Source organism: Onthophagus taurus, chromosome 3 (genome assembly GCF_036711975.1).
Source record: "Onthophagus taurus isolate NC chromosome 3, IU_Otau_3.0, whole genome shotgun sequence".
Taxonomy (NCBI): Eukaryota; Metazoa; Arthropoda; class Insecta; order Coleoptera; family Scarabaeidae; genus Onthophagus; species Onthophagus taurus.
The window spans coordinates 655233-668543 of NC_091968.1; the positions used below are offsets into that span (position 1 = coordinate 655233).

The 13311-nt window shown below is 34.5% G+C and overlaps 1 protein-coding gene across 2 annotated transcripts in view; it reads left to right on the forward strand.

The window, feature by feature from the left end:
* The window catches only part of LOC111421769 (kinesin-like protein 68D), a 16941-nt gene continuing 3630 nt past the window's right edge, over positions 1-13311 (forward strand). The window contains exons 1-3 of one of the 2 annotated variants that reach the window (XM_071194916.1): positions 1-191; positions 301-503; positions 8356-9532. In XM_071194916.1, coding sequence (XP_071051017.1) covers positions 153-191; positions 301-503; positions 8356-9532 — 1419 coding nt within the window. In that variant the 5' untranslated portion in view covers positions 1-152. The remainder of the gene's footprint in view (positions 192-300; positions 504-8355; positions 9533-13311) is intronic. The other variant, XM_071194917.1, reaches the window with a different exon arrangement.

A 13311-nucleotide genomic window follows, 5' to 3' on the forward strand; every position in this document is an offset into this window, starting at 1 on the left:
AGTATACATTTTAAAATGCGTCAAATGTGTAAGAAAATCAATAAATCGCCGCAAATGTGTCAGGGCGAGTGTCATTATGTAATTACCGCCCGGTGCGGACGCTTTCAACCCGTTATGGTGTAGAATCGCAACGGGGCCCGTCAGCCGAAACGATGGATAGAGAAAAAGAGGGGAGATCTGCGTCCTCCGCCGTAAGTATACATTATGAATACAACTATTTTGCAATAGTATAACAAAAAGCACGGAACGCGCTTTCTCCGTGTAATAACGCACCTGTTCTATTAATTATTATTTTTACAGAAAATGACCAAATCACCAAGCAACGAAAGTGTACAAGTGGTGGTTCGATGCAGACCAATTTCTGATAAGGAATTGGAAAGCGAATGCACTCAGGTGGTGAATGTTTATGCTAAAAGGGGTGTTATTGAAGTTGAAAATCCTAAAGCAAAAACTGATAATGAAAAGAATAAAATTTTTACATACGATGGGGTTTATGATTGGAAGTAAGTTGTTTTATTATTTTTAATTTATTTAGTTGTTTATATTTCATTAATATTTATTGAGGAAATGAACGATTGTTTTTAAAAAACTAATTTGGCGATGACCCCTTTTTGATCCCCCTGAATATAATTTGTTTTTTTTTTTTTGGTGTTAAGTGATGATGTAATTATTTGATTAACACAAGGCTAATATTTGTTTAAAATGAGTAAGGATTCTTTTTCACTGGATTTGGGATAAATAATAATAGTGACTTTATTCATACCTATCAATGAAATAACAAATCAATAATTTTACTAAATATATTAGAAACATAAAATAAATGTGTAATGCTGCCTTCATAAAAATATTGCATGTGAATATTAGATCTTTTCTTCCGAAAATTAATGACTTGAGACAACTTGTTGCTGAGACCACTGCTGATGTAATTGCTCTGAGTGAGACGTGGTTGCACAATAACATCACGGATGACAATATAAACATTGCGAATTATAAGTGTATATGTCAGGATCGAAGTACTAGGGGAGGGGGTGTTTGTTTTTATGTGCGCTCAAGCATACAATGTACAGTGATTCGTTCGAATAGTAACATAGAACAAATTTGGATAAGTATGAAAGAGCTTGGTGGTAATATAATAGTAGGGTGTGTTTACAGACCTCCCGGTTTCAGTTATAAAGCGTTTTTAGATGAATTTGAAGAATCTGTTGCGACCTGTCTGGCTGTTACAGATAAAATTATTTGTTGTGGTGATTTTAATTTAAATTTGCTTAATGTAAATAGCCCTGATGTTCTATATTTTATGTCCTTTCTTGATTCGCTTGGCGGAAAACAAATTATTGAAACCCCTACTAGAACAACTGCAACTTCATTGACGCTTATTGATTTTGTAATAACTTTTGATACCTCTATTGTGACTGATAGTGGGGTGGTAGAGTGTGAAATCTCGGATCACGATATGATCTTTTGTAATGTAAGGGTTGATGCGGTTAGGTCTTCTCCTGTTTTTAGGGTAATTAGAACACTAAAGCATATTGATAAACAGAGATTTTTTTAATTTTAATTTGATTTTTTATATGAGGGATGTTGACGAAAAAGTTGCTTTTTTGGAGAGAAATCTCATTAATGTATTTGATATTCATGCACCATTAAAGAGATGCAGATTTACAAAACCTGCTGCTCCCTGGTTAACTGATAATGTAAAATTATTAATGCGGTTGCGTGACCAGGCTAAAGCACAGTTTAAACGTGACAATACACAGGTCAATTGGAGTTATTATAAGTCAATGCGTAATTATACTACCACAGCGATAAGAAATGAAAAGAGAGCATATTTTTTGTATGTCAGTAGCCAACAAAATAAAAAATTATTATGGAATAGCTTGAAAAAGTTGAATATCAATAAAAGTAAGGATGGTTTGCTGCCGCATGAGTTGCAAAATGCAGAATAAATTAATAATTTCTTTTTAAATAGTATTAGGGATATTGCAAATTCGTTTACTCCTGTAAATGATGAAATTCATAACAGTCATGTATCGTCAGAATTCTCTTTTAAAACAATTGAAACGGCAGAACTTTTAGCTATTATTAATTCTATATCGTCAACAGCTAGTGGAGTGGACGGAATTAGTGTTGAAATGTTAAAAATGCGTTGTTACCTTATGTGGCGCATATAATTAATTACTGCATCACGGAAAACGTTTTTCCAACATCGTGGAAGCAAGCTGTCGTACTTCCTTATCCTAAAAAAAAAGAACCGAAAGAATTAAAGGATTTGCGTCCTATTAGCATTTTACCTGTGTTGTCGAAGGTCATGGAGAAGGTAATGAAAGTGCAAATGATGAATTATGTTGACGTGGGTATAGTTGTACAACAGCGATGTTAAACTTAACTGATGACATATTGTGCGCTTCAGATAATGAACAGTATACTGCAGTTGTTTTTTTGGACTTTTCTAAGGCCTTCGACACTATAAATCACGTGAAATTATGTAATACTTTAAAATGCTTGGGTTTTACTGAAGGTGCGATTTCTCTATTAAATAATTATCTTACTGATAGGACGCAGATGTGTAGGATAGGAGACGATGTGTCCAGCGTGGTGAGGATTACTACAGGTGTCCCGCAAGGGTCAGTTCTGGGGCCGTTGTTGTTTACGCTTTACATGTCACAATTTGCAAAACAATTGGAGTATTGTAAAATTAATATGTATGCTGATGATTTACAGTTATATTTTTCGTTCCCAGGTATTGATTATCATGTTGCTGAAGCTAAAATAAATAGCGACTTAAATAGAATGTATCGTGTGGCAGCTAACTATCAATTGAAAGTCAACCCAAGTAAATCCATGTATATGTGTCTCGGTAATGCCAGGGCTAGTAGCAGACCTGTGTTAAATATACAAATGATTGGTGAAATAATCAGTTTAGTTCAGAAATCCAAATGCTTAGGGTTAAGAATAGATAATACGTTTAGATACAGATCGCAGATTGGCTATTATATCAAAAATGCTTATTCTTATTTGCGTGGACTTTATCCTCATCGAGCCTACCTTACGGTGAATCTAAAAAAGCAACTGTGTGAGTCTTTTGTTCTATCCCAGTTTAATTATATGGCGCCACTCTACCACCCGGCTGTTGATGTGGTAACTTCTAACCGCATACAGAGAGTGCAAAACAGTTGTCTGAGGTATATTTATGGTATTAGAAAATTTGATAGAGTTACTCATAAGCTAAAAGATATAAAATGGTTGTCAATGAAACAAAGAAGAGACCTTCATAGCTTATGTCTCTTCCATAAAATTATAATCTCATGTAAGCCAGAATATCTGTATAAAAAAATTAAGTTCAAACCGGCAACAAACCCATATGTTACGAGATTAAGCAATCCTATATATCCACCAAAACATCGAACGTTTCTATTTGAAAGAAGCTTCAGCTATCACATTTACAAATCTTATAGTAAATTGCCAAGTGATATGCGAACTCTGAGCTTATGCACATTCAAGAAGTGTTTGATGCGACTGTGGTTTCAGCAGCAAGGGGGAGAATAATATCTGATGCTGGGATATTTACCGTTGGCAGGTTGGAGTTTGTGAAGGCAGTATAAATTTGTGTTTTTTTTTTTGCTTTAATTGTTGAAGTATCTTATAATTCATATCATATGTTCTTTTTTCTTTTATTTTCTTTCTCATGTTTTTTTTTTCGGTTAATTTTTATTTTTTTCTTTGCAACCAACTGGGTTGGTATGAGCAGACTTTGTCTGGAACGCGCCCATTGTGTTCCTTCTTTAATTTATATTATGAAACAGAATGTTATTTGTATTCCGTGGAAGGCACAATAAAGATATATTATTATTATTATTATTAAATGGCATATAAGGTAGGAAAAGGCGAAGTTCAGTGCCTAAGCACTGCTCAACTTAACCCGAAACTAAACCTAGATATTCGTAGAGTAATTGAAAAGAAAGAGAAAAAAAACAAAACAAAAATTAAATTAAATAAAACATAAGAAGCAAATGCGGACATTGGGTCGTACTTGTAGTCATTTCAGCGCTGCCATTAGTCGCAAAAATTAAGAGTTTAACTGAGCCATTTGTTGATCAAATAAAGTCACCAAAAATATGCTTTTTAAAGGTGGACATGCTTGCCAGTTGGATTGTTTCAGAGGGTATATTATTGTACACTTTTACAATTTCATAGTGAAAACTCCTCTTGAATAGTTCAGTGTGGTGAAAGGGCGGTGATAGAGTCCCCCTGAATCTCAAATTCAAATTGTGAACATCAGTGCGGTACTGAATTTTGCGGCACAGATATTCAGGCTTTTCCCTCTGAACAATATTATGGTAAAAAACACAACTGTGGAGAAGTCTCCTATAAGAATATTAAGCCATTTAAGTTCCCCTAATTTATATTGTTCGCGGATTACTTTTGTACGTTATTACTGAATGCTTATTATAGAGTGGCTTGTTTGAATTATTATTTTTCTTTTATTTATTAATTTTTTTTTTGTTGCTTTATTTTTTATTATTTAATTTTTTTGAGTCTCTCTCTCATGGCTGCTTTTTGCGGGTTGGCTGTTGCTCACCTGAATGTCCGTTCACTCGTGGCTCATTTTGACTGTGTATGTCACGTTGGCTCTCAGCAGATATCTCTAGCGATCTGGTTAGCATCGTCTCTATCGACAGGATCGTGTTGGTAGAGGGGGAGGGGTTGCAATATACGTGCAGGACGGATTGAAATCTACTTTGCTGGAAGGTAGTAATTCAATTGAGCAATGCTGGATATCCTTCACTATAAATAAAATAAAAATTTGTTTAGGTGTCAGTTATAGATCTGAATTGCACAAGAAAAGGTTTTATATTGACGAGCTGTCAATATAAAACCTGGGTTGTCTTGTGTGGTGACTTCAATATTAACTTGCTTGATTTGGCTGACGCATACTGCGATGAGTTTCTGACGATGCTTGGGAACTTTGATCTGTCATTAACCATTGATCAGCCGACTAGGATAACTGCCACTAAGTGTAGCCTAATTGATGCAATTTTCTGCAACTTACATAAACTTATCGTTGAGGCATATGTTGTTTCTGTCCACAATGTGAGTGATCATGAGCTCGTTTCTTGCAAGTTCAATTTATCCTTTGAGCCAACTGCCTCCTCTAGGTATGTTAGATCTCTGAAATATTTTGACCTGTCCCTTTTTTTGGCCTTCTTGCGATCTCTTCCTTTTGACAATATAGTTTACTTACGTGATATTGATGAGAAAGTAGATTTATTTAATTGTTTGTTAACTATGGCTATTGATAGATTTGCCCCGCTGGTAAAGGTTTCTGGTGACCACGTCCCATGCCCGTGGCTTACTGATAGTGTTCAGCTTATGCGGGACTTAAGAAATAAAGCCCTTTCTAAATTTAAAAGAACAAGGAGTCTGGCCGATTGGAATTATTATAAGGATTTGAGGAATCTTGTGAATAATTCTATTAAAAATGAGAAGCGTGCCTATATCACTCAGGAAATCCAAAATGGAAAGTGCTTCGTCGAAAGAATTTACTAAAATTTCAGGATCATTCCTTGCCAAATAACTTAAAAAATTGTTCTGAATTAAACGACCATTTTTTGAAGACCCAGTGCTCTGGTGATTGTAGAGTTGATAATCTGATAAACGTTTACAATAACTCTAAGTTTGGCCCTAATATCTTTAAATTTAGCCTCATTTCCGAAAGTTCTATCATGAATGTATTGCGGGGCGTAAGGTCGAATGCTGTCGGCGCGGATGGTATTGGAATTCATTTTATTAAACTGGCTTGTCCTGTAATTTTATCTCATATAGTAAACATAATTAATACTTGTCTACTGGAGGGTGTTTTTCCTTCACTGTGAAAAAAGTCGATTGTCATTCCGGTACCTAAAGTGTCTAATCCCATTGATTTTTCTTCCTTGAGGCCCATAAGTATATTGTGTTCCTTGTCCAAGGTCTTGGAAAAGATTGTTAACAGCCAGCTGATAGACTTCCTGGACTCCGAGCGCATAATTCCGGTGATCCAGTCTGGCTTCAGGGAGGGACATGGATGCGAGTCTGCTCTGAATAACATAGTTGATGACATTGTCATAGCTACTGACTCCAATAAATTGACCCTGTTAGGATTGCTGGACTTTTCGAAGGCATTCGATACACTTAACCATAATTTATTACTGTCCATTCTTAAACATATTGGTGCCGACCCTTTGGAGATTGAGTCTGGGGTGCCAGCAGGGCTCGGTATTGGGGCCCACCCTGTTTAAGATTTATACTATAAATTTTAATAGTTTTGTTGATTTTTGTAAAATTCATTATTATGCTGATGATACTCAGATCTACCTGTCCTTCCCTGAAAGCCATTTTGAAGAAGGACTTAATGAGTTCAAGCGTGATCTGTTTAGTATTGTCAGTGGGGCTCGAGAATACTGTCTAAGAATTAATGAAAGGAAAACGCAAATGATCCTATTTGGTCTTACTAAATTGAAAAAAATCTTTATCGACAGATTCTATCACACGCTGGGAAATGTGCCTCTTCCTCTGAGTGGATCTGTTAGGAACCTTGGCCTGATTATTGATGAGTCACTAAACTTTAGGGAACATGTTAATATGCTGTTAAAGCGGGCATATGGCTCTCTGAGATTGATTTTCAGTAATCGACATTGCCTTGATAATTCTGTTAAAAAACTCTTGTGTGACTCTCTCGTCTTATCACATTTTAATTATTGTGACAACATTTATGGTTCATTTATTGACTCCCGCCATCAACAGAAAATTCAAAAGCTCCAGAATTCCTGTGTCCGGCTGATCTTTGGGTTAAGAAAGTACGATCATGTCTCTTTTGCTTTTAAGAAACTTAAATGGATGAATATGAAGTCGCATCGGTATGTTCACAAAGCATGTTTTTATTATAAGATTATTACGGAGCGAAGCCCCCCTTATCTATTCGACAGAATTAACTTTAGAACGGACGTACACAATGTCAATATCCGGTTCAGGGGTAGGTTAACTCCTCCTTCCCATCGTTTGAAATTTTTTAAGAGATGCTTCTCATATCAAATTACATCTGTTTATAATAATCTTCCTAAACATTTAGTGGGTCTACCCTTGAACCGATTTAAGAAATCTTTGCGGGACTGGGTTTTGGGTGTGTGACTGTGGGCTTGTGCTTGGTGGCCTCGGGGGATGAGATTCTTGTATGATATGTTTTGGACACTCTATAGTATAGTATGTGTGGCTAACTATTGTGCATGTTCAACATTAGCCTATGACGGTGCTCAGTTGTCATTGAATTTTTTTTTTAGTTTATTATTGTTTTTGATTTGGTTTTGAGTGGTAGAACAGGTGTTACCTGAACTCCGCCTAAATTCAGGCTTTAATGTATTTTATTTATATACATGTACAGGGTGGTTCAAATTCGATGTCCGAATAGGCTAACTCGGAAACTATAAGAGTTAGAAAAAAAGTAGCTTACATGTCATGATTTCGTTTTTCGAGAAACTGCTAATGCCGAAAACCTCATAGCGCTATCGTCTTTTGTTTTTCCGCTAGAGGCTAAAATTGAAAATATCGTAAAACCAGCAAGCGCAATTATCTTGGTTATTATTATAGCTGGAGTATTATAACTACGACATTATATGGACACTTTTTTACAGAGAATTTCATGACGTAGTCAAAAAAATTTTTTCGATTTTAGATTTTGAGATATTATCACAATGTTCGTTTTTTTAAATGGAAACAACCACTGATTATTCGCTTATTAAATTCGTTATTTTTTTCTGATTCCAAAAATATAGGGTTTGACAGGTCTATTTCTTATTGTTTTAGAATAAAGTTAAAAATAAACTTTTTTTATACCATTTTTTGTCTACGTCATCAAATTCTCTGTAAAAAAGTGTCCATATAATGTCTTAGTTATAATACTCCACCAAGAATAATAACGAAGATAATTGCACTTACTGGTTTTACGATATTTTCAATTTTGGCCTCTAGGGGAAAAACAAAAGACGATAGCGCTATGAGGTTTTCCGCATTAGCAGTTTCTCGAAAAACGAGATCATGACATGGAAGCTACTTTTTTTCTAACTCTTATAGTTTTCGAGTTAGCCTATTCGGACATCGAATTTGAACCACCCTGTACATGTACTTATCATTTTCTTTACCTTTGATTATACATACCTATATAATATTTTTTTTTTAAGTTTGTACTTGATGAAGCCTGAATAAAGTTATTATTATTATTATTATTATATGAAATTCTTTCAAACCTTCCAACGCCAAAAATAAATCGCAAGCAAGCGTTCTGTATTTAAAGTATGTAAAATCATATTTTTTTTTCGTAATTAGCTCAACACAGCAAAGTTTATATGATGAAACTGTACGTCCACTGGTGGCTTCCGTTTTAGAAGGTTATAATGGTTGCGTTTTCGCTTATGGCCAAACAGGAACTGGAAAAACTTACACAATGGAAGGAACCGATGAGGATGAAGATGATAAAGGAATAATTCCTCGTGCTTTTGAACAAATTTGGTCGCACATAAACCGAACAACCGGCGTGGAATTTCTCGTTTCCGTTCGTTACCTCGAAATTTACATGGAAGAAATTCGAGATTTATTAAAATCAAAAAATACAAAACCTTTAGAACTACGAGAAATGGCTGGACAAGGAGTTTTTGTAACGCATTTGCATTCGCAAACGTGTCAAAGCGCTGCCGATATGTTAAAAGCGATGAAAGTTGGAAATCATAACCGTACCACAGGCGCAACGAATATGAACGAGCATTCGTCGCGTTCACACGCAATTTTTCAAATTTCCATTGAGATGGCGGAAACGGAAAAAAAATCAGTGAAAGTTGGGAAATTAAATTTGGTTGATTTAGCGGGAAGCGAACGCCAATCGAAAACAGGCGCAACCGGCGATCGTTTAAAAGAAGCTAGCAAAATTAATAAAGCCCTGTCTTCTCTGGGAAACGTCATTTATGCTTTAGCAGAAAATTCGGCTCATATCCCTTACAGAGATTCAAAATTAACACGGTTATTACAAGATTCATTAGGGGGAAACAGTAAAACGATTATGATCGCAAATATAGGCCCTGCAAGTATGAATTACGACGAAACTATAATCACTTTACGTTATGCTTATCGCGCTAAATCAATTAAAAATCAACCGGTTAAGAACGAAGACATAAAGGACGCAAAATTATTAGAGTTACAACAAGAGATTGAAAGATTGAGGCAATTAATCGCGGAAAAAAGCAACGGCAAGTTTAATTTGGAGAATATCGAGTCCGAATTAGACGACTTGAATAGCGAAGACGATAGCGAAGATGACGAATCGAAAGTGAAACAAAAAAAAGAAAAAGAAAAACAACTCGAATTAAGTAAAATGGAAATTGATGAATTAGGAAAAAAATTAAAATCCCTCGAAAAACAGATGGTCCATGGTGGAAAAAATATTATCGATAGTGTTAATGAGAATGAAGTTAGGTTAGAACAACAAAGAGCTGAAATTGCAGCTAGAAAGGTAAAAAAACCTACCTGTGTGAAGTTACTCATAAATTCCATTCATAAAAAAATTTTTTGTTTGTGTATATCGATTTTAATGATTAATAGCTCATTAGAAAGATCTTGTAGAGTAGAGCCTAACATATTTTGGGTGGGAACACCAAAAACAGTGAAATACATAAAAAATTCTCTAACTTTATAGTCCCAAAAATTTAAAACTATAATATCAGGTATAATTACCAAATCATAATGCGTATACTGTCTTCTACACAAAAGTGTATTTTCGTCGTCGCTAAATTATATCGGTAATTAGAAAAGTGCAACAATACACGGACCTGTTTCCACATGTACATGGCGCTTTGAAAAGCAAAATCATATTAATGTGTGATACCTTTTTGGAAAGGGTTCCCCCTGTAGATCATGTCATAGTAATGGCGGCACGAAATTCTAACAATAACGGTATTTAAATGATTAAAAACGTCATATTCATATACAAATATATAAATTTTTATGCTCTGTGATTTGTTTGTTAAGATAATGTGATCAGATTGAGGTATACGAATTTTTAACATTTTCTTCTATAATTCGAGAACGGATGGCGATATCGAGATGCGGTTTTCACTAATATTTAGCAAATTTTATGGTGACTAACTATCTGTGAAGTAAATATTACCATTCCATTTAACTTTTTTTCAAAAATCACAAAAATAGGTCATCGCTGCAGATAACGCCCTCTAGCTTATTTGTTTTAAACCAAACGGTCTTACTGAAAATATCTTTAAAAAGAGCATAAAATGCTCTTTCAAACGAGACCAAAAATATTCAAATTGGTTGAATGGTTCAGGAGATACTAAAATGTAAACATTTGAAAACGCGTTGGCCTCCCCCTCCCTTATTATGACAGATATGAGAAATATTGCAAAACAAAAGCGATGCGGTATTATCCAAGCTATTAAATTATGTTGTCAAAGTTATAGCTCATCGTCTAACTTTCTGAGATAGCGAGAATTTTATGTTTCTCTATGGCAGTTACGCCTCCTAGCGGTCAAATTACGAATTTCAAAATAATTTCCATCTATTTCTCTTACCCACTTTGCCTATAAGTATTTTTTCCCAAACCCCTAGGCCTTACCGTTGTTGAGATACAGCCGCTCCGTACCCATAACGGGACACCTGTACAGGTGTCTCACGTAAGCGGCAATGTACATAAATGGTATTAAGAAGACGAGATACACAGTTCCTCCTTAGACAAAAGTTGTAGGAAATTTACCATACTATAAACGGAAAATATTTTTATACATACAGAGTGTTCCATAACGACGTACCGAAATAAATATACAGACTGGTGCAGTTTTTAATCAGGAAACTTTACTAGGATGTAGCACTTGCCAAAATAACACAAGTTTTTTATATAAACATAGGGTCGCAACACTTTTGTTTTCGAGCTATGAGCTGTCAAAGTTGAACCAAAAATTTGCCCTTTATCTATTATTTCTGGTACAAGTAGACCGTAAAATTAGGAATTTTGTATGTACTAGTTAATACCTTATTTTCAACCATACCTTAAACTTCCCTAGCGCCCTCTCAAGGGTTGAAATTCACAACCCCTTTGATTTTTTTTATAACAACCTTTTAACGCCATTTATTATTAATATAAAAACATATGGGTTGTAAAGCTTATTCATTACTAGTAATTTTTTTTTCTTTAGTATTTTCCTTAAAGATAATAGTTTTAGCGAAAAAAATAAAATATGCTACATTGTACTGTAAAGCGCTGCTATTAGTAAAAAAACTTTATAGCTAGCTATGGAAGTTGTGATTTTCATAACAAAAACAATAAATAAGATGAATGTCTGTCTGAACAAATTACGTTGTTGTAAATAACATTAACAAATTAATACTCTTTCTTAATAACAGTCAAAAATTATTAATAATCATCAACAATTATGAGGATTCACCGAAAATGAAACTTACAAGTTCTCAGAGCCAACTTTTAAAATAATTTTTAGTTAAACATGGCGGCACATAGCGGTACAAGGCACGATATTTTATTTTTTTACACGGGCACTATTAACTTTAAGGAAAATACTAAAAAGACAAAAAGTACCACTAAAGAATGAGCTTTACAACCCATATTTTTTTATGTTAATATTCCATAGCGTTAAAAAGTTCTTATTACAAAAAAAATCAAGTTGGTGGTGAATTTTATCGCCTTAGAGGACGCTGGGGAAGTTTAAAGTATGCTTGAAAATAAGGTCTTAACCAGTAATAAATACGTACAAAGTTTCAAATTCTACGGTTTATTTAAAGCCGAAATACAAAAGAAAACGTAAATTTTTGGCTCAAGTTTGATCGGTCATAGATCGAAATCAAAAGAGTTACAACCTTATGTTTATATAAAAAAACTGGTGTTATTTTGACAAGTGCTACATCCTAGTAAAGTTTCCCAATTAAAAACTGAACCACCCTGTATATTATTTTAACCTTCGAGCGGGCGCGCTGTCATAAAATTTATGATAATTTTCGTTTTTTAAATGTATGTCCTTATATTATGCATTTAAAGGATTTAACGCTAAAGAATTCGTGTAACTATGTATGTATTTTCAACATAATAAAAAAAAATTAACAAAAAAAATATTGTTATTGTCTTTATGGCAAAAAACGGTATAAAAGACAAGAAATTTGATTGAAAATTGATGATTTATAAGGCCGTATTTATATTATGGGATGTATTTAGGGATATACAGGGTTCCCCATAATAGGCTACCCATTTTGAAATTTGAATTAAATTTTTTTTAGTTAACAAAACAAACTTTTTATTATACTAAATTACAACAAACTTTTTGGGATTTATGATAACTTATAAATATTTGGCTAATTTAATTCTAACTTTTAAAAATCACGTCTTCTAATTGACCTCCACCAACTTCAACACATTTTTCAATATTAGATAAAAAGTGGTTCATTACACGGCGTAGCAAACCTTCGTCTATTCCTTCAACTTCTTCACGAATTTTGACTTTGAGTTCCTCGATTGTACCTGGACGAATCGCAAACACTTTGGCTTTTAAATATCCCCACAGGAAAAAATCGGGTGCCGTTAAGTCGGGGGACCTCGAAGGCCAAGGCAAATCTCCGAATCGAGAAATGAGTCGACCATTAAACATTTCTCGCAGAACCCTCATTGAGTTTCTGGCGGTATGAGCTGTTGCCCCATCTTGTTGGAATAGTAAGGGATTGTTTAGTAATCCTCGTCTATTTAATTCTGGAATGAGGAATGTTTACGTAGCGCTCGGATGTTACTGTTACAGCGCGGTTATTTTCATTTTCAAAAAAATATGGACCAATAATACCAAAAGATCCTACTCCACACCACACAATAACTTTTGGATTATGGAGGTTCTGTGTAAAGATTTCACGAGGATTTTCATTTGACCAGTATCTAAAATTCTGTTTATTAACCATGCCGTTCAAATAAAAATTTGCTTCGTCGCTCATTAGGAGATTGTGAATTGCTCCTTGATATAAATCCAAAAATTCTTGACAAAATGCTAACCTTGCTTCGTTATCTTGATTGCTAAGGTGCTGTGCCATTTGGTACTTATAGGGATGAAATTTTAAATCCTTTCGAATAATTCGATCTAAGCTTCCCTTTGATATTCCTAGGATAAGGCTTTATCGATTAGCAGACCTTTTAGGACTTCTTGTAAACGCAATTCTAACTCGTTCAATATTTTCTGGTGTACGAATTGTTCTTCGACGTCCAGGCTTCTTCAAATCTTGTACAGAACCATTTTC